General features: G+C 37.7%; 1 protein-coding gene across 30 annotated transcripts in view; it reads right to left on the reverse strand.

Annotated features, from left to right (window-relative positions):
- LOC149924881 (coiled-coil domain-containing protein CG32809) overlaps positions 1 to 19,351 on the reverse strand; it is a 566,408-nt gene that overhangs the window by 301,371 nt on the left and 245,686 nt on the right. Inside the window, exon 1 of one of the 30 annotated variants that reach the window (XM_090161292.1) lies at positions 1,347 to 1,374. The exons of the other annotated variants lie outside the window; for them this stretch is intronic. Coding sequence (XP_090017418.1) covers positions 1,347 to 1,359 — 13 coding nt within the window. The 5' untranslated portion in view covers positions 1,360 to 1,374. Of the gene's footprint in view, positions 1 to 1,346; positions 1,375 to 19,351 lie in introns of those variants that run through there. 30 annotated transcript variants of the gene reach the window in all.

Consider the following 19,351-nt stretch of genomic DNA (forward strand, 5'->3'; position numbering starts at 1 on the left):
CACATTAGGTAACACAAAACAAAAAAAGGATGCTAATTCCCAAACCAAATAAATTACCATTTAAAATCCCAGAATTTCTAAGACTAACAAGGACTCGTTTCAATGTGAATTATTCCATTCCGGCGACTATCAAAAAACTCAATCCAATTACTTTTAAAAGAACCTTTTCCCAAAATTATCGAAAGCCAATTGTTGGAAATAAAAAACCAAAAAATAAACATTTAAGCTATATTTTTCTTTTAAACTTGTATTTTGTTTTGCGGGCCTCCTAACGGAATCGCTACGCCAACCTCGGACCTTTTATTTTTTTATAGCTATCCCCTGTTTTGGAAATTTGAACTCTAACCCCCCAACTCTAGGCGCGAGAACCTTTTTGTTTTTATAGTCGCGCAGAAGACTCAATAATATGTTGTATTTTTTGTTAGTAGTGGTTTGACTGTTGAGATAGACAGATGTACGCTCCATTTTGTTATTAAACGTTTTGTATTTTATCCAATTTTAAATCGAAGTTATTTCCCGACATAAACATTAATTTGTGTTTACTATTTCCACGTTTCTCAACACCAATTATAGCAAATTCTCTACAAGGATATTTCAAGCTAAGTCAAGGCGTAAGCGCCAGGGTTAAATTCAAAAATCCAGTCGTCTATATATATATATTTATACATTTGAAATTAATTCTTCTGAGTGCGTGGATATGATGGAAAGACTATCTCTTTGACGAATGCAAATTAGGGGACCCGAGTGCAAAACGAACAATAGATGGCGTTGGAAGTCAATTCGAGTTTTGAATACTAATATCGGAGTTTGCTCTGAATAAATACAACCCGCGGACGAAATCCCAAGTATTTCATTCTCGTTTCTAAGCTTTTCAATTTAGCGAAAAGTATGCATTCCGAAGCCGCGCCATTTATTTAAGTGCTAAAAATATATATCGGTTAAAAAATTCCAGCGGCGCCCCTTACAATTTCGTTTTAAATATTAAATATTTATGTAACCGGTATAGCTTATGAATATTTAAGCATTAGGTTATTTTAATATTTCTATAGAGTAGATCCTTTAGGAAATTCTTTTAAATATTTAAAGTGGAATATGCAAAGCTTATTATAATGGACTTTTAAATCAGTGCCGTACTTAAATTCGACTCTCGTAACAAGTCTACGAATGAAATTACTGAAAAATTTCTTTGTACGTGTTTTAAATAACCATGAATAAATTTAATACCGAAATATAATCAGAGTCATAATTAAATACCTGAAAAAATCTATCCATTTACGTTAGGCACATTTAAACGCTGGTAAAAAACGCCACGAAACCATAACCGGAAATGGTCGAAAAACACTTACTTGGCTTATGCATAATAAACCACAAACAATCCCGCGCTAAAATATCCCAAAACGTTTTTATCAAAACACCTTCACACAACGTTGTCAAAACATCGTATATTCGAAATACGGCAAATGTGGACAGAATCCCGAACGAAAGTAACGGTAAAGTTGTCAAAAGTCGAGATCCAAACGATATCGGGAGGAAACGAAATAAAAACCACTAAACCTCTTTTCTCGCGCACAAACGGAAACTCCAATTTCTCCAAAAACACTTCGAATAAGCACGATAACGTTTTAGAAGCGAAAAATTGCGAAGGCGCAAATGGCGAACTAATTTAAGCGTCAGCGTCCAAGCCACTCCGCGCGATGTTCCTTTCGGAAGAAAACCGTGTAGCGATACAAAGCGCTCCTCTTATCCTTAGCCGCGACTCTCCATCGCGCTTCTCTCTCCGCGTCCACTCTCGACCCGCTCTCCATCCTCGGCGCGTTGCCATGGCGACGCCAAAAAGAAGAAAAGAATGGGGGGAGGAATTTCGACCGGCGTCACCCCCCGCCGCGCTCTCCTCTTCGGAATATGATGGGGAACGCGGCGGCGGCCCACCCTGCCTTTGCCAACGCTGCCCGTCAGTATATACGGAAAGCATTTCCCCGTAGGTAAGCCAACGGGAGTGAGACGGTTTATCCGCCGCCCTCCACCACCGTGGCTCGTCACTATAGAGAGCCCGCGCCGAGCCCCGATTTTCCCACCGTCTAGTGTCGGAGACGTCAGCCATCAGCGGGCAGTTTCCAAAAAGGCGAGCTCTGTTCTTGGCCGCCTTCAGTAGCGACGTTAGATGATTATCGCATCGCGATGCTTTTCAGTTTTTTTCGTTCGTACCTTATGGAGACCCGACGGAGGTAAAACGAATTTCTTAAACAATTCCAGGGCGGTAAAATAAGAAAAAAGTTTTATGAATATTTCAAGTTTGGTAAACACGATCATTAAAATGGGATGGAGGAGATTGGGAAAATAAAAATTGATTTGCGATAACCCCTCCCTTACGCGCCATTCGAAAGAGATTGATGATTTCATTTTTGGAAGCATTCACGGTTTTTTAAATCAAAGTATGTTGTTAATTTATGATTTAAAAGACAGACACGATAATTAACTAATTGTGAAATCAATTTAAATACTACCAAACGAAGTTTTCGTTAATTTAGTGTTTTTAACGGCCAACTAGCTGTTTAGGTTATTCGGGTTGTAGTTTTTAAATATCTGAAGGTAATCAGCTCGTCAAATCATTATTATCTTTTATTTAACCCCCACCTAGCAATCTGATAACAAATTGTATCTGATTCATTATCCCAAGTACCCCATCTGAATTCATCTCACCAGATTCAGTAAGCTCAACAGTAACATGACTTCTACGCTAGTTAAATATAGTATATTTTATAAGCAAATCCAAACATACATTAATTTAAATTTCCAAAGGAATTTAATCCAGTGGATGTATAAAATCGATAACGGTGAGGCATTTGAAAATTCGATTACCTTCTCTCGGTCGTTTTACACTGAATTAGGTTTAGTTTCGGGTTTAAACTGATTTGCATATTGACCCCAAAATTAATTGATCTGATAATGTCTGAGCGTAAATGCGGATAATCTGATATCTGATTTTTCGTAATTTCAAATACCTCAACCTTTATCTGAAAATATATAATAAGTTGGATCTAATTATATTAAACCTTTCTAATAATCACATCAAACAACGTTGATCTAAAAAATATCTTTGCTAAAAAATGAACATCGTACGTCAATTAAACGTCACCACAATATGTTACAACAACCGTTAAACTCCCCCCCGTACTTAAAGCATTTAGGAAGCATATGCCTGAAGAATTTGAGCGGCACCTTGCTACTCGAAACCAGACAGTCAAAACCCGCGCTAGCTGACGCTGATAAAGAAAGCTAATAAACCACGTACAGTCTGCGCAATCGCCTTAACAAAAGTGGTATGTCGTAACGTTTTCCTACAAATAACACCGGTACAGAGGTAGGCCTCAAGAAAACGCCTCCTAATATCAGACGTATATAATACGACTTTAATAGAGAAGTATGCATTTCCCAATACTGCCCGAAAAATACACTTTAGCAGGATATTGAGGATTTCTCAAAATACGTTTCAGAAGAAAAATAAATATTGGGTGTTCTAGACATTTTCTACAAATACTTTATCAGAAAAATATGCTTTCTAAATAGGACCATATCTCTAGGCAATATAAATTGGGCAGATCCGAAACAAACTTTGATCGAAAAGTACAATTTAAAAAGTGTCCTATACATTTCATCAAATTTTAATGAATTAAATTCAACTTTATTCCCAACTGATCAAAGTTCTTTGATCCAATTGTAATGAATTAAATTCAACTTCATTCCCAACTGATCAAAGTTAGTTCATCCGATTATAATGAATGAAATTCAACTTAATTCCCAACTGATCAAAGTTATTTGATCCGATTATAATGAATGAAATTCAACTTAATTCCCAACTGATCAAAGTTATTTGATCCGATTATAATGAATGAAATTCAACTTCATTCCCAACTGATCAAAGCTATTTGATCCGATTATAATGAATGAAATTCAACCTATTTTCCAATTGACCGAAATTATTTGATCAAATTATAATGAATGAACTTCATTTTTATTCCCAATTGATCAAAATGATTGGATAAAAAATTGTATTCAAACTGGAAAACCAGCTGTTAATGTATGTTAATGCTTAGAGCTCGAGGAAACGGATACATTAACCACCAAAATTTCAATTAATCATAAAAAATTCGATTAACTGTTCATTTATGGATATTATTCACGACTATTATACGATTTAATATGCAACAAATAAGTTGTTATCCGGATAAGTTTCGGATATGGATGTAAAAGAAATGAACGGAAAATTTCCTATCCGAACGCCGAGTGCTAAGCCATAAAACGTGCCTATTGCCTACTGATACTTCTCTCGTATTTATTTACTTCTGTTACAATATATCTGGGAGCGGACAAGAATCATAACTTTATGGAATGAAAGTTTTCAAGGAGGAAAAAAGCGAACAAGAAAAAGGGTGGTCCGAATGGGGCAGAGTTGGTCTCTTCCTTTTGTAATATGGCGTGACACGATTCGCTCGAAAATTGGTCGAAACCGTTTTAGGATGGTGACATTCCTCTCGGTAGATTCCAGCGATTTATATATATAGAAGGATATACGAGATATAGCTTCCAGCTTGGCCGCCAGGCGAAAGAATGTCGTTCATCCCAGCCATTCTTTTAGAAGACGACCACGTTTTATTTTTTTTGTCTTCTCAACCTGGGTATAAGCGAGAATTTGCCGACAATGTTTACGCTCAAAAACCAATGTAAAAAAGCTATAAACAGTTCGCGAAGAGTTTTCCAGGTATAAAAATGGTTTATCGGTTTTCATCGCGGATTTTTAAATGTAGATCGTCTGGAGAATTCAGTAATTTAAAAGAAGAATATACAGAATTTACGATTGCAAAGTAGCTTCGAACTATTAACTTAACCCTTTAGCGAGAAGTAGCCAGGTAGAATGCGTACAAGCTCTAAGCACTTTTCAATGGATATGAACTTCACACCAAACCACGACTGAAAATTTACCACCTAACTGTCTAAAATGAAAAAATTATACTCCCGATGGATAGTTGTTCCCCAATACACTATAATAATAATAATAAATAATAATTAGCTAAGCTAATACCCATGGCACCACCATAGGCCTAAGCCAATACCCATGGCACCACCGTAGGCCTAAGCCAATACTCATAGCACCACCGTAGGCCTAAGCCAATACCCATGGCACCACCATAGGCCTAAGCCAATACCCATGGCACCACCGTAGGCCTAAGCCAATACTCATAGCACCACCATAGGCCTCAGCCAATACCCATGGCACCACCATAGGCCTAAGCCAATACCCATGGCACCACCGTAGGCCTAAGCCAATACTCATAGCACCACCGTAGGCCTAAGCCAATACCCATGGCACCACCATAGGACTAAGCCAATACCCATGGCACCACCATAGGACTAAGCCAATACCCATGGCACCACCATAGGCCTAAGCCAATACCCATGGCACCACCATAAGCCTAAGCCAATACCCATGGCACCACCATAGGCCTAAGCCAATACCCATGGCACCACCGTAGGCCTAAGCCAATACCCATGGCACCACCGTAGGCCTAAGCCAATACTCATAGCACCACCATAGGCCTCAGCCAATACCCATGGCACCACCATAGGCCTAAGCCAATACCCATGGCACCACCGTAGGCCTAAGCCAATACTCATAGCACCACCGTAGGCCTAAGCCAATACCCATGGCACCACCATAGGACTAAGCCAATACCCATGGCACCACCATAGGACTAAGCCAATACCCATGGCACCACCATAGGCCTAAGCCAATACCCATGGCACCACCATAAGCCTAAGCCAATACCCATGGCACCACCATAGGCCTAAGCCAATACCCATGGCACCACCGTAGGCCTAAGCCAATACCCATGGCACAACCATAGGCCTAAGCCAATACCCATGGCACCACCATAGGCCTAAGCCAATACCCATGGCACCACCATAGGCCTAAGCCAATACCCATGGCACCACCGTAGGCCTAAGCCAATACTCATAGCACCACCGTAGGCCTAAGCCAATACCCATGGCACCACCATAGGCCTAAGCCAATACCCGTGGCACCACCGTAGGCCTAAGCCAATACTCATAGCACCACCATAGGCCTAAGCCAATACCCATGGCACCACCATAGGCCTAAGCCAATACCCATGGTACCACCGTAGGCCTAAGCCAATACTCATAGCACCACCATAGGCCTAAGCCAATACCCGTGGCACCACCATAGGCCTAAGCCAATACCCGTGGCACCACCGTAGGCCTAAGCCAATACTCATAGCACCACCATAGGCCTAAGCCAATACCCATGGCACCACCATAGGCCTAAGCCAATACCCATGGCACCACCGTAGGCCTAAGCCAATACTCATAGCACCACCATAGGCCTAAGCCAATACCCATGGCACCACCGTAGGCCTAAGCCAATACTCATAGCACCACCATAGGCCTAAGCCAATACCCATGGCACCACCATAGGCCTAAGCCAATACCCATGGCACCACCGTAGGCCTAAGCCAATACTCATAGCACCACCATAGGCCTAAGCCAATACCCATGGCACCACCATAGGCCTAAGCCAATACCATGGCACCACCATAGGCCTAAGCCAATACTCATAGCACCACCATAGGCCTAAGCCAATACCCATGGCACCACCATAGGCCTAAGCCAATACCCATGGCACCACCATAGGCCTAAGCCAATACCCATGGCACCACCATAGGCCTAAGCCAATACTCATAGCACCACCATAGGCCTAAGCCAATACCCATGGCACCACCGTAGGCCTAAGCCAAAACTCATAGCACCACCATAGGCCTAAGCCAATACTCATAGCACCACCATAGGCCTAAGCCAATACCCATGGCACCACCGTAGGCCTAAGCCAAAACTCATAGCACCACCATAGGCCTCAGCCAATACCCATAGCAAGCCCTTCATGACTTGCGAGCCAACAGCTCCCTACATTAGCAGTAAACGAAGATGAATATTATAAATAATAATAGTCAGCTAGCGAATATATCCTCTAGTAAGATATATTTTATAAAGTACAGGTACTACATGTAAGCGGATTAAAGTTAATTAAGATTGATATAATGTAAGTGCCGTTGGGTCATCATTCTAACAACGTAATTTGAGAAACTGCAAGAATTCCATGAAGACTTTTTCACTACGAAAATATAAACCATTGTGATACTTTTAGTTGATTATTTAATTATTCAAAGTGTTCAATCGTCGTCTGAAAACAAAAACCACGTAACCTTTTTTCAGGCATTTAAAAAAATACTGATTTAAGGGGGAAGAATACAGTAAAAGCCTCTGTTTCGTTCAAGCTGAACGTTACTGTTTTAACAATTACATAATTGAATTTTATTTTTCTTATTAGGCTGAACCTTCCTCCAGTGCTTAAAATAATTTTTATATTTCTAATATTAATAGTTAACGAGATATAAGGTCCTAACTAAAGGGTAGTTTGAGCGCTTGCCCAACTTGTTTAGCTCCAAGGGTCCGAATTAAAACGAAATAATTTAATTACTTTTAAATTTAAAATTGTAAAAATTATTTTAAGCACGAAACATGAGGCTGTTCTACACTTAAATATTAATTTTATAAGTCAAAATACAAAATTAACAGAGTACAGCTTGAAATAGCGCGAAAGTAGACAATGGCCACTGTAATCTTCCCCCTTAAATATTAGAAAGAGTGTTTCATAGTACTTTCAAAAAAGTCGGTATCAGAATTCATTGGGGAATTTTATTACATCTTTCAAACAATATGTTAATCCTATTATGTACTTTTATGCTAGTTTGCTTTTTTTGAGTTTTTCGAAATGGCATTTTCATTAAAATATTAAAAACTACGCAAATATAGTTTCAAATTTAAAGATTTTCTTGCATTTTAAAAATCATTACATAATAATACTGAATAATTATTTTACATAATACTGAATAATTTTTTTATATAATACTGAATAATTTTTTTATATAATACTGAATAATTTTTTTATATAATACATAATAATGTTTTTATATAATAATACTGAATAATTTTTTTATATAATAATACCGAATAATTTTTTTATATAATACTGAATAATTTTTTTATATAATACTGAATAATTTTTTTTATATAATACTGAATAATTTTTTTATATAATACTGAATAATTTTTTTACATAATACTGAATAATTTTTTTATATAATACTGAATTTTTTTTTTATATAATACTGAATAATTTTTTATATAAAACTGAATAATTTTTTTTATATAATACTGAATAATTTTTTATATAATACTGAATAATTTTTTTATATAATACTGAATAATTTTTTTTACATAATACTGAATAATTTTTTTATTTAATACTGAATAATTTTTTATATAATACTGAATAATTTTTTTATATAATACTGAATAATTTTTTTATATAATACTGAATAATTTTTTTTACATAATACTGAATAATTTTTTTATTTAATACTGAATAATTTTTTTTATATAATACTGAATAATTTTTTTATATAATACTGAATAATTTTTTACTTAAATGAATGTTTTTTTAAAATCTGATTTTGGAACTAAAATTAAAAACGACAAAAAAAACTAAAAGCTTTTAATTTCTCCATAAATAAATATTTTTCATAATCCACGATAGATGGCGTGTCCTCCCATGGCCAATAAATATAATTTTGGTCGGCTTTGTGTACGCGGGAGGCGAAATGCGTGGCTTTATTTCTGTCGAGACAGGAAGCGAACGGCGCTGATGCGGACAGGAGCGGATTTATTTAACGAAGAAGGGCTTCTGGTTAAGCTAACAAAAATTTAATCCGATTTAAGAATCTATTATTGCTAACACTTATCTCCAAATTGCAGAGCCACTGTCTGCTTCCTCCCCCTCTTCCAGCCCCAACCCGACGAGAGAGCATCTTGCAATTCGGTTTCTTCATATTTTCCAAATTAGGTAACCCTAGCGAAAAAACCCAAGAGCACCGAGAAATGTTCGCTATCTGAGAGCGAACGTCAAGTAAGTCGACATTCGACTATTGAAAAAAATTCAAAATAAGAATCCTTAATTAAATTAAATTTAAATTAAGGTGGCTCAATACAAAATTTTCAATATATATTTTCACTCTATTTTTATCAATTTTCATTACTAGATTATCATTATTTTATGCTAGATTTTGAACTTAAAACTGCTTTTTCTCAAATAGGGGTTTTCAGAATTGCTTGACTCTCACTCTAAGGTAACGTGTTTCAAGCACCTCAATTTGCCAAAAAGGTATACCTATACCATCGGGGTTGGACACGGACGAAAATCGATAAATACCGCGACTTTTAACGGTGTACAAACTGAACCCAATTCCGAATATAACCCGATACTATCAGGTAATTGAATGAAAAGCGAAGGTAGAGGTTTCGTAACACAATGATCTCACGCGCGCTCGTTAAACGTCAACTGCCTTTCCCTAACGCGTCCCTCCTGCCTTCCGCGTAGCGTTGTCTCCGTTACGAAACAAAGATTTGTGGAAGGTACATTAGAAACGTTACAAACTTCAACGAACTCTTGGCAACGGAGCCTTAATCCAGCGAGCGAAGGGATTTTCCCATTAGAGAAGGAGACTTTTACGAGCGCCAGTCTGGAGATCGGCTCTTTCCCCCGGGCTACCCGCGAAACTGATTTCCAAAAGGAACGAAGATACGCAACCCAAACCAATAATATCAGCCACTGGGCACCCTTAACCAACGCCAACAAGGTTAGATGAAAGTCGACCTTAAAAAGAAATTAAGCGTATAAGAACAACGCGTTCTTAAGCCTAAGCCCACTTGGCCAAATCTTAAAAACCATTCGTTCCCGCATTCAACCCGAAAAAAGTAAAGCGAAAATTAGATTTTATCGTTTTACGGAAGGAGAATTTCGGAGGAAGGAACGGCTTAAGAACTTCCGTGGAAGTGAATTATGACTTCCTAAATTTTTTAAAAGAACAATAAAAGACTTAACTCGGGGTTGAGGGGGCCCGGAAGAGAGGAGGGTGTAATTAGAATTCGAACTGGGATTGGAAAATAATTATGCAAAATACGTTGAGCTTCGATGGAAATTGAATAAACAGAAGTCGTTAGGCGGGTAAGAAGGGCGTATTATCGACGAAAAAGATGAAAGACCAAAATGGGCTAGGGAAAATGAAAGGTATTGTTTAAATTTTCTTCTCAATAAGGTCTCGTAAGATAACAGTGACATCCACATATTTTTTTCTCAAATAAAAATAAAAATATTAATCTTCATACTTTACGTACTTTACATTAAATTTGATTAAGCAAATAGAAAAAAGTTGTTATATCACGAATTTGTATAAAATACACGCTGACTAACCCTGGTGGGGCTCTTCTTTTAGAGCATCAAAGTTCCACGGTTGGAACACTTCTACAGGCGTTAATAGGCCAATTTTCAACCAAACCTGCCTCTCCATAAAAATAAAATCAAATATTCCTTGACCACTGTCAAATTTAAACCAAATTACTTACAAATCTCCTCATCACTCAAAATGTATACGGAATATTTCCTTTCTAAATCGAATTCTTTAATATAGAAGTGAAGATATCCTTAAAGGGAGTGTAACCTTATCAGGAATTTGGGGCAATACATAATTCCCTCCCCTCATTTTTCTAACCACGTGTTATACATAGTGTGAATGTGAAATACAGTGGTTTTTGAGGAATTATCCTACTAAACGTATCCCCGCTTTGGTAGTGCATTAAATTCCCATATCTATTAGAACGCCTTTCGTGAACCACGTACCTCATTATTAAGAAATTATATTTGACTAAATATCCAAACTATAATAATAATTAATTTATCCCTTGGATATTGTTGTTTATATGTTAATTAAGGGTGCATTTAAAAAAACACTAAATATGAACCAATAAAGGTTTGATGTGAGAAAACCTCTTCGGGCGGGCACGTTTCCTCTAATAGAAGAATTGGGTGTTTCTAGTATCGTTCTAGACTAGCGCCATCAGCGAGAAAAGAGATAAGCGCACCCTACCAAACAAGGAGAGTTCTACTCCCTTTAACAAATAAAACCGGAATAAAGTTAAAGGCGATCATTAATTTATTCAGAAAATCGCGAGTTTCGGTGTTCTTTTAACTTTATTTTATTTTATTCGTTATTTGAAATTCAGGAAATCAATATTAGGTAAGAAGTATTAAAAGTCATTAAGATAAAAATAGTAGGCGCTTCCAAAAGCATTAGGGCGGGACGCTAATGGTTTCGTTTATCGCAAAGAATCGCCGCTAAAAATGGTCAACGGACAGAGAAAAATTAACCCTTGACTTTTGTTTACCCTTCGAACTCTCTCGGCTCGTTCCCATTTAAGGGCGGGGAAAAAGTAATTGTGATATGTCTCCCCCTTCTCAAAAAGAGCACGAAAATAAAGAAAACGATCTAGCCAAATGGTGGCTTGGACTTCGTGATCTGAAAAAGATATTTCTTTCTTTAGCTGAAACCCGCTTCCTTACTACGGCAGTGGAATAACAACGACGCCACTGCCCAACCAAGTAATGATTTCCACATACGCTAATGTTCAGTATGCTCTTTTATTTAAATGTCTCTTATGGAGATAAATCAACTACAAATAGGAGATTTAATCCCGTAAAAAGGCTTGTTAAAATTAGTACTTCCATGGTACACGTGCTAATGTGGAAGGAAATCGGCAATATTATAGGCAAAAATTACCGAAATAAACGTAATACAATAAAAAAGTTACTTTCCCCCAGAGAAATGGGCCTTAAGTTACCTTTTCTTCAGGAGATCTCTTATGACCAGAACAAAGACTTTTAGCCAGATTTAAACAACTATTTTGCCCAAAACAAAACCCTTTCGAACCGAACCACCTCTTTTAACTTGTTCCGTATCTTTGGACTTGTTCCGTATCTTTGAACTTGTTCCGTATCTTGGGACTTGTTCCGTATCTTTGAACTTGTTCCGTATCTTGGGACTTGTTCCGTATCTTGGGACTTGTTCCGTATCTTGGGACTTGTTCCGTATCTTGGGACTTGTTCCGTATCTTTGAACTTGTTCCGTATCTTGGGACTTGTTCCGTATCTTGGGACTTGTTCCGTATCTTGGGACTTGTTCCGTATCTTGGGACTTGTTCCGTATCTTTGGACTTGTTCCGTATTTTGGGACTTGTTCCGTATCTTTGGACTTGTTCCGTATCTTGGGACTTGTTCCGTATCTTTGGACTTGTTCCGTATCTTTGGACTTGCTCCGTATCTTGGGATTTGTTCCGTATCTTTGGACTTGTTCCGTATCTTGGGACTTGTTCCGTATCTTTGGACTTGTTCCGTATCTTTGGACTTGCTCCGTATCTTGGGACTTGTTCCGTATCTTGGGACTTGTTCCGTATCTTGGGACTTGTTCCGTATCTTGGGACTTGTTTCGTATCTTTGGACTTGTTTCGTATCTTGGGACTTGTTCCGAATCTTTGAGGCTTGTTCCGAATCTTTGGGGCTTGTTCCGAATCTTTGAACTTGTTCCGAATCTTTGAACTTGTTCCGAATCTTTTGACTTGTTCCGTATCTTTGTACTTATTCCGTATCATTTGACCTTGTTTCGTATCATTTGGACTTATTCCGTATCATTTGACCTTGTTTCGTATCATTTGGACTGGTTCCGTATCATTTGAGCAACTACAACGTTTGTGACCAGATTCAACCAACTGCTTTGCCCAAAACCGACTCTTTCGAAAACAATCGCTTATTTCGACGCTATTTTGAGCGTTCCCAATTGCTTGGACCAAAACCACCTCTTTTGAACAGCCCTAACGCATTAGAGCAGAAACAAAATTTTAACCAAATTCAACCATTCTTTTAGTCCAGAACGAAAATATTTTAAATCCAGCACGTTCTCTTTAAAAAAAAACGAAACAGTTTGACACTAGAATGAATGTTAATTGCTGGAATGAACGTACGAAACTCAACCACGCACCGAGAGAAACTCGGGTCATATTAATTCCTGCCAATTTCGGCCAGCCCAAAATGAAACTTAATTAGATTAGGGGGAGGGTAAATGTGAGTCAATTAAAATGAAAATTTCTATCGTTGAGCTACGAGCCAGTCAGAAGAACCGAGAACGGAAGAGTAGAAGAAATGAGAATGGAGAAGGGAGCGATATTCTGGATAGAAAAAAGGTCAATTTAAAAAGAATGGGAATAAGCGGCGAGAAAGATAACTTTTAAATACATGTAAATGAAATTAGTCGTGTAACAAAAAGGAATTGGATCGAAAGAAATGAAGAGAGAAAGTAGAACCGCGTAACCCAGCGAACCTTTCATCGTGCAGAGCAATTTTATAAGGTGGTTGGAGGAAAAATCAATAGCATGGTCGGTACGCCCGAAAATAGCCAACACTCCCCGAGCCCCGACTCGGGCATCCAATGGTTTCACTCTCTGGCTCCACTGCCAGCGTTCTTAATTATTTCAAATAGTCAAATTCACCCTAATCACGCCAGGAGAATGGAAGTTTAGGGGCAGAGAGTTGAAAGACGCCGAGAGAGGGCAGTCGCGTCACCCACACCCCGTCGCTCCATTTCCCAAATCAAGGCTGCGTTCGATTTTCAATTTCGCAGAAATGGCCGAGGGGTGCTACTTCTCTACCGTATTCTACTCTACTCTACCATAAAAGATAGGAAAAGCCAAAAAATATTTAACAATGAAGGGGAGTTCTTTCCTTGGAAACTAAATGAGCAAAAAAGTCAACTGGACTTTGTCCGGGTCCCGCGACTAGTAAAGCAATAAATAAAGGAAGAAGCATTATCGATATTGGAAATTATTTTTTTACGATTGCAGAACGAAGATGAGCTTCGCTGATAACCCGAAATAAATCAGTTATGCTTAGCAGTTTGATCGCAAACCCCTCCAAAAATGATTATATGATAAACCGACGCAGTGGCGTAGCAAGAAATTCGTCAAGGGGGGGGGGTCGAAGTATGTGAATGTTAAGAGGGGGGTCGAGAAGGGTGTGGAAATTTAGTACAGTCAAAGGTAGGTCTGGACCCTGAAACCCCCCCCCCCCCTTGTCTACGCCACTGCTGCGTAGCCTTTCTTCTTGGCTTAGGGAATGTGTATGCTGACTCGCAAGATATTGATATCACAAAACAAATTTTAGGCCGTTGGGGTGGTCTGAAATTTTATTTTTGTATCAACTCCTGTGAATCCATATTTAAATGGAAAATAAATATGTATGTATGTATGCTGCGGTAGGAACACTTCTACAGGCGCTAGTAGGCCCCAAATAGACCAATGGGAGAATTAGAAGCATCTTTATCCAATCGCCCGAAAAAGCATTTCGAGGATGCGTTTCTAATTCTCCCATTGGTATATTTTTGGCCCACCAGCGCCTGTAGAAGTGCTCCACCCGCAGCACTTTGTTGTACTAGGAAAAGTACCGAGGCTAGACCACGGCTGAAGCTTACCCCCTGTATATGTATGGAAATAAGGTATTCCAAACCTCCATAAACGCGATAATAGTATCTAAGACGCTAGAAGCCCAGTGCTAAAGGTAAATACGAGAGAGCCTTGCACGGATAGTTGAGCTTTTGGTCAATAAATTCCGTATAACCGAGCTACTTCGGGTCTCACGCGTCTAAAATATACCTGACAACGATCTCTCGACGATGGCAAACAGGAAGCGAGTTCTTCGTAGGGCAGATACAATGGAATTCAGTGCCTATTGTTTCTTTTAACATCGTAAGTTCCCCGATACCCATCATCGCCGGTCAACCAGTTGATCAATATTATCTCTACGAGAGGCCTTTGAACTTCGAATGAAATATGACTTCTCGAGGCGCTCTTTTACCCGCAAAGTCGGCCAATCTCCGAGGGCAATACTGATGAGACGCGGCTACAGAGGCCAAAGAGGGAAATCCGTACCTATAGGCTACTTAGCCGGCCTGGATAGAAGCGGATTGTAGCCTACAGGCATCCTGGAATCTCCTCTCAGTCCCTTCTTATCAGGTACGTGTGACTGAGCCTTTGTACGGGAAAAAAGATATCGATTTTCAGCATCCTCTTTTTCTCGCGTTAGTGGCCCACCCACACCCTTCGCCGCTCTGATATCGGCGCGTCAACGCGCGCTAGCAATCGATAGTCCGGATGGGAGTAAAAGCTGAGTGGCCTAAGCTACTAGGCTAATGTAGGGTGAGTGTCGGAGCCGGATTCCTTCCCTACTCGTTATACATGGCGCAGTTCTTTAGCGACCTCAGCGATGGAACGAAGGCGAGTTTAATGGTTAGAGGCATAAAAGCGAACGAGGGAGGAAGGGCAAACTAAATAAGAATTGAAAACGAACTTTGCCTTCTTTTCTGAGGAGGAGGTTTCACCCTCTTTTTCGGCCCTTTTTATTCGGCTCTGTGTTTGTTTTGGGCCAATTGTCGCGAGGGGAACCGTTTTCCATTCCAGAAGTATATTTTCCTAGAGCTCTGACTCCCTCCTTTCTTCTAAGTAAATTTACACTTTCCATTATTTTTCTTTCGTCAATTCGGCGGGGACATAGCGTACATGCGATAAAAGTTTTGTTTTTATCTCAAAAACAGAGTGTTTTTTGACATTTCGATTTGGCAATAACGTCTCATTTTCGTAGTCGTTTTGAAATATACTCCAAACCTCACGGGGGAACTTATACGGAAAAAGCAATATTATATGGGGAAAGTTTAATATTAGATTAGGTAGAGTAGCTCTTTGAAAAAGGTTGCTAGATGATTTGGGCCTGAGGTGGTGCCTTGGGTATTAGCCTAGCTGATTATTGATATTGATTTATTGAGGTTTTCTAAAAAAGAATAATTTATAAGAATACTTTTCGACTGTTCAGAACCTGACAAACCATTAGATGAGCACAGGAACAGGCGAATAGTACGATTCAGGGTAAATTTAGTTCCAGAACAAACGAAGCGGATTTGCCTAATTAGTAATAAAACAGAACTGTATAGCCTTCAAATTAAACAGTACATGTTTATTTCATAAAGTGAATAAAAAGTAGATATTAAAAATGTTGCACTTATTTCATAATACAGCAACTCTAGTACGCGCTCGTAGACTTGTGAAAGTAAGGAGTGACGTAAGGACTAGTGACGTAAGAACTAGTGACGTAAGAAATAGTGACGTAAGAACTAGTGACGAAAGAGCTACATTAAAAACAAGCATATCACATTACTTAATACGATTACCCAAAACCTTTCTACAGACATTTTTGTAAAGCGGTTTTATAGAATGTAAGTTAATAGATCAATTTTGAACAAAAGTCTTTAGAATATTAAGTAAAGATTTCATAGATTGTCTTTAGCAAATGGGTCATTTTCTAAAAAATGTTTTTAGAGTATCTTTAGAAAAGCTTAAGATGCTTCTATAGATTCCATAGAATATTATCTTTAATAATCTGGAAAGTTTAAATAAACATTTAGGGTATTTTCTTTAAACTTCTTACAGTTTTTTTAATTTCTAAAGTGATATTATCTCAAGGTCTCTAAGAATTTAATAGAACTTCATCAGAATTTGTTTATTATTTTATTTCGAATTTGAGCTAATACTTAGTAGAAATTTTATACGGACCTTTCTACCAGTTATTAACAGAACACTCTATGGGCTATAGAACCCCATTCAACCTCTATAAAGATTCGATAGAAAGTTTTTTTACAGATATAGCCAGACTCATTTTTTCAAGATATAACATATTCGCAATTTTAGTCACATTTCTAAATTATTCTCCAACTTTTTCGTTTCGAGAAAGTTCAATAAAGTTGATCTCGCCAAACGCTGCTAGGTTTTATTTTTTTCCTGCAAATTTATATTCTATAGAATTGACAAAGTTTATCGGGGTTCGCGAAGTTGCGAGGGGAAACATGTCGGTTTCGCTTCTAATGGCCGTGAATAATAGCCGTGTCAAAGAGAAAACATGAATGGGAGAAAAATATGACATATTGCTGACGCAGTTATGGGGCTTTGAGAAATGAAGCGAGGCCTCCTCCGAGTTTGGACGTCATGGTATATAAAATCCTCGCTGCCAACGTTATCAAACCTCAACTTCCCCGCGAAATCTACTCGCTCACTGAAATTCCATGACAGAAATATAAGTTTGCCTACGAAGTTTATCTTTGGAAGTTAAGGAATGACGGTGCTCGGCTGAGCGTGAAAGAAACTGAACGAAAGAGTGACAAATTTTGCAGCCAGATACGTGACACCGTGAATTGGATTCTTTGCTATTTTCACACGTGAGTTTCACGTCTGAGATTAATGTGGTCATTCTCGTGTTTAGCAACGCATTTTATTTGTTTTAGATAATTATCGGAGGTTTTATATAATACAGGGTGGAAGCCCCAGCCGTGGTCCAGCTTTGGTACTTCTCCTAGTACACCAGAGTACTGCGAGTGGAACACTTCTACAGGCGCTGGTAGACCAAAAATAGACTTTTTTTTTTTACAAAAATCGTCATTCGTGATCCTTTTTTTTGCGCCTAATAACATTTTTATGCCTTTTTTAAGAGAAAATGTCTCACAACTTTTTGTCTATTTGTTTAAAAATACAACAAATTTCTTCTGGGTGCATTCATTTTTAAATAGAATGTTTTGAAACGTCACTCAAATGCGTGAGCAGACGAACTTCTAATTATATTTCTATACTACGCATGCCCAATTTTCTTCAAAACTCACTGGAAATCAAACGTGTGGACAAAAAGATTTCCAAACGCTACGAACCGCAGTGAGATCGAAACGAGGCAAACCTTTCCGAGGGTACGTGTGAACGTGGCTTCATGCCACGCGAGCCAACAGATCCCTACACTTAATTTAATATTTTCTAAATTACCAAACAGAATTTCGTTTTTGTATATAGCTAAGGTGGCATACGTGAATAAAATATTTATCGAAATATAGAATATTTATAAATGGAATAATAACGCCCCATTTTGATATCGTTATTTCACTGCATTCAATGATTTGTTTTAGAAAAAATATCCAATAAATGAGTAGGCTTTCATACGCAATAATTTATTCGGTTCAATTACAACAATTTTCGATTAAACTAATTCTGCAATAGGTTAATATAAATTGCTAAATAAATAATTTTAATTGAATATTTTCAAATAACGTATGATATAAACAGCTATTTTAGTTCAAATAAACTGAATTTAAATAGCTATATTTAAATATTATAAATATAAAATCACCAATTGTTTAACATTTCATTAATTTTAATTACTTTATTTTAATTACGTTTAAATTATAATTTTTTTTAAAACTGCCATTAATGAACTTATGATTTAAATATTTTATGTTTTATCTTTTAAAAAGTAATCAACTTTTAATAGATTATCTTTTAACAATGTGATTATAATCATTTTATTTTTTACAGAATCGGCATTTGAAAAAAAAATATTACTGTCAACGTGATAAACTTACAAGGGGAATACCTGAGGTGTTTATCACCGATTTTGTTCAAAGTCGGTCGTAATGTAGACATATATGACATATGAAATTTACCAAAACGAGACGTTGCACTACCCATTCGATTTGCCATGGCAACCGAAAATGTTTTTGACCACTTAAAACAAAAAATCTCCATTTAAAAAAGCATGGGATTTTCTCGGTTTCACAGGGTAACTTACTACCTACGAAAAATTAAAAAAAAAATTAAAAATTTTATTTTTCTTTAAATTGCGAAATGGGTAATTTGTACCACATTTAGGTAAATTTCATAAAGTCTGGGTAAATTGTAACATTTTTGGGGTAAAATTGTAACAATTTTTGGGTGAAATAAGGAAAAAATCTAATTTTGATAAAAGTGGTAACTCTGAGAAAATTGGGTAGTGCAACCTTAGACCAAGAAACACAGGGATGTCTCGCTCGTAGCATACCCAACGCTTTATTTTTCGGCGGGGCTTTGTTGCGGCTGCGATAGGGAGAGGGGGTAAGGTGATACGGATAGTAAATAGGTGCCATAAATGAGAGATAAAAATAACGTTTTTTAAAGAACAAAAAAAAATAATCAGCTAAGAGTTACATATTTTTAATTTTTTTTTATATTTTTTTAATATTTTAGGGACACAAATGTTAAAAAACATACCAGAAATTTTGATATTTGGAGCCACGCTGTTGCAGGCCGCGTGCTGACAGATTGTAGGACTGCGCACGTGACTCAAATAGCAAATAAAAATTGACTCACCTTCGCTACTAGCGACACAGCGCGAGATAAATAGGAAATAGTAGCCGCAACGAAGATTCGGGCGCGAAATATCTACCGTGTGACGTCCCTGTGTTTCTTGGTCTAAGGTGCAACGTCTCCTTTTGGG

This window comes from Leiobunum rupestre, chromosome 10 (assembly GCF_980474605.1).
Source record: "Leiobunum rupestre chromosome 10, qqLeiRupe1.1.hap1, whole genome shotgun sequence".
Lineage (NCBI taxonomy): Eukaryota > Metazoa > Arthropoda > Arachnida > Opiliones > Sclerosomatidae > Leiobunum > Leiobunum rupestre.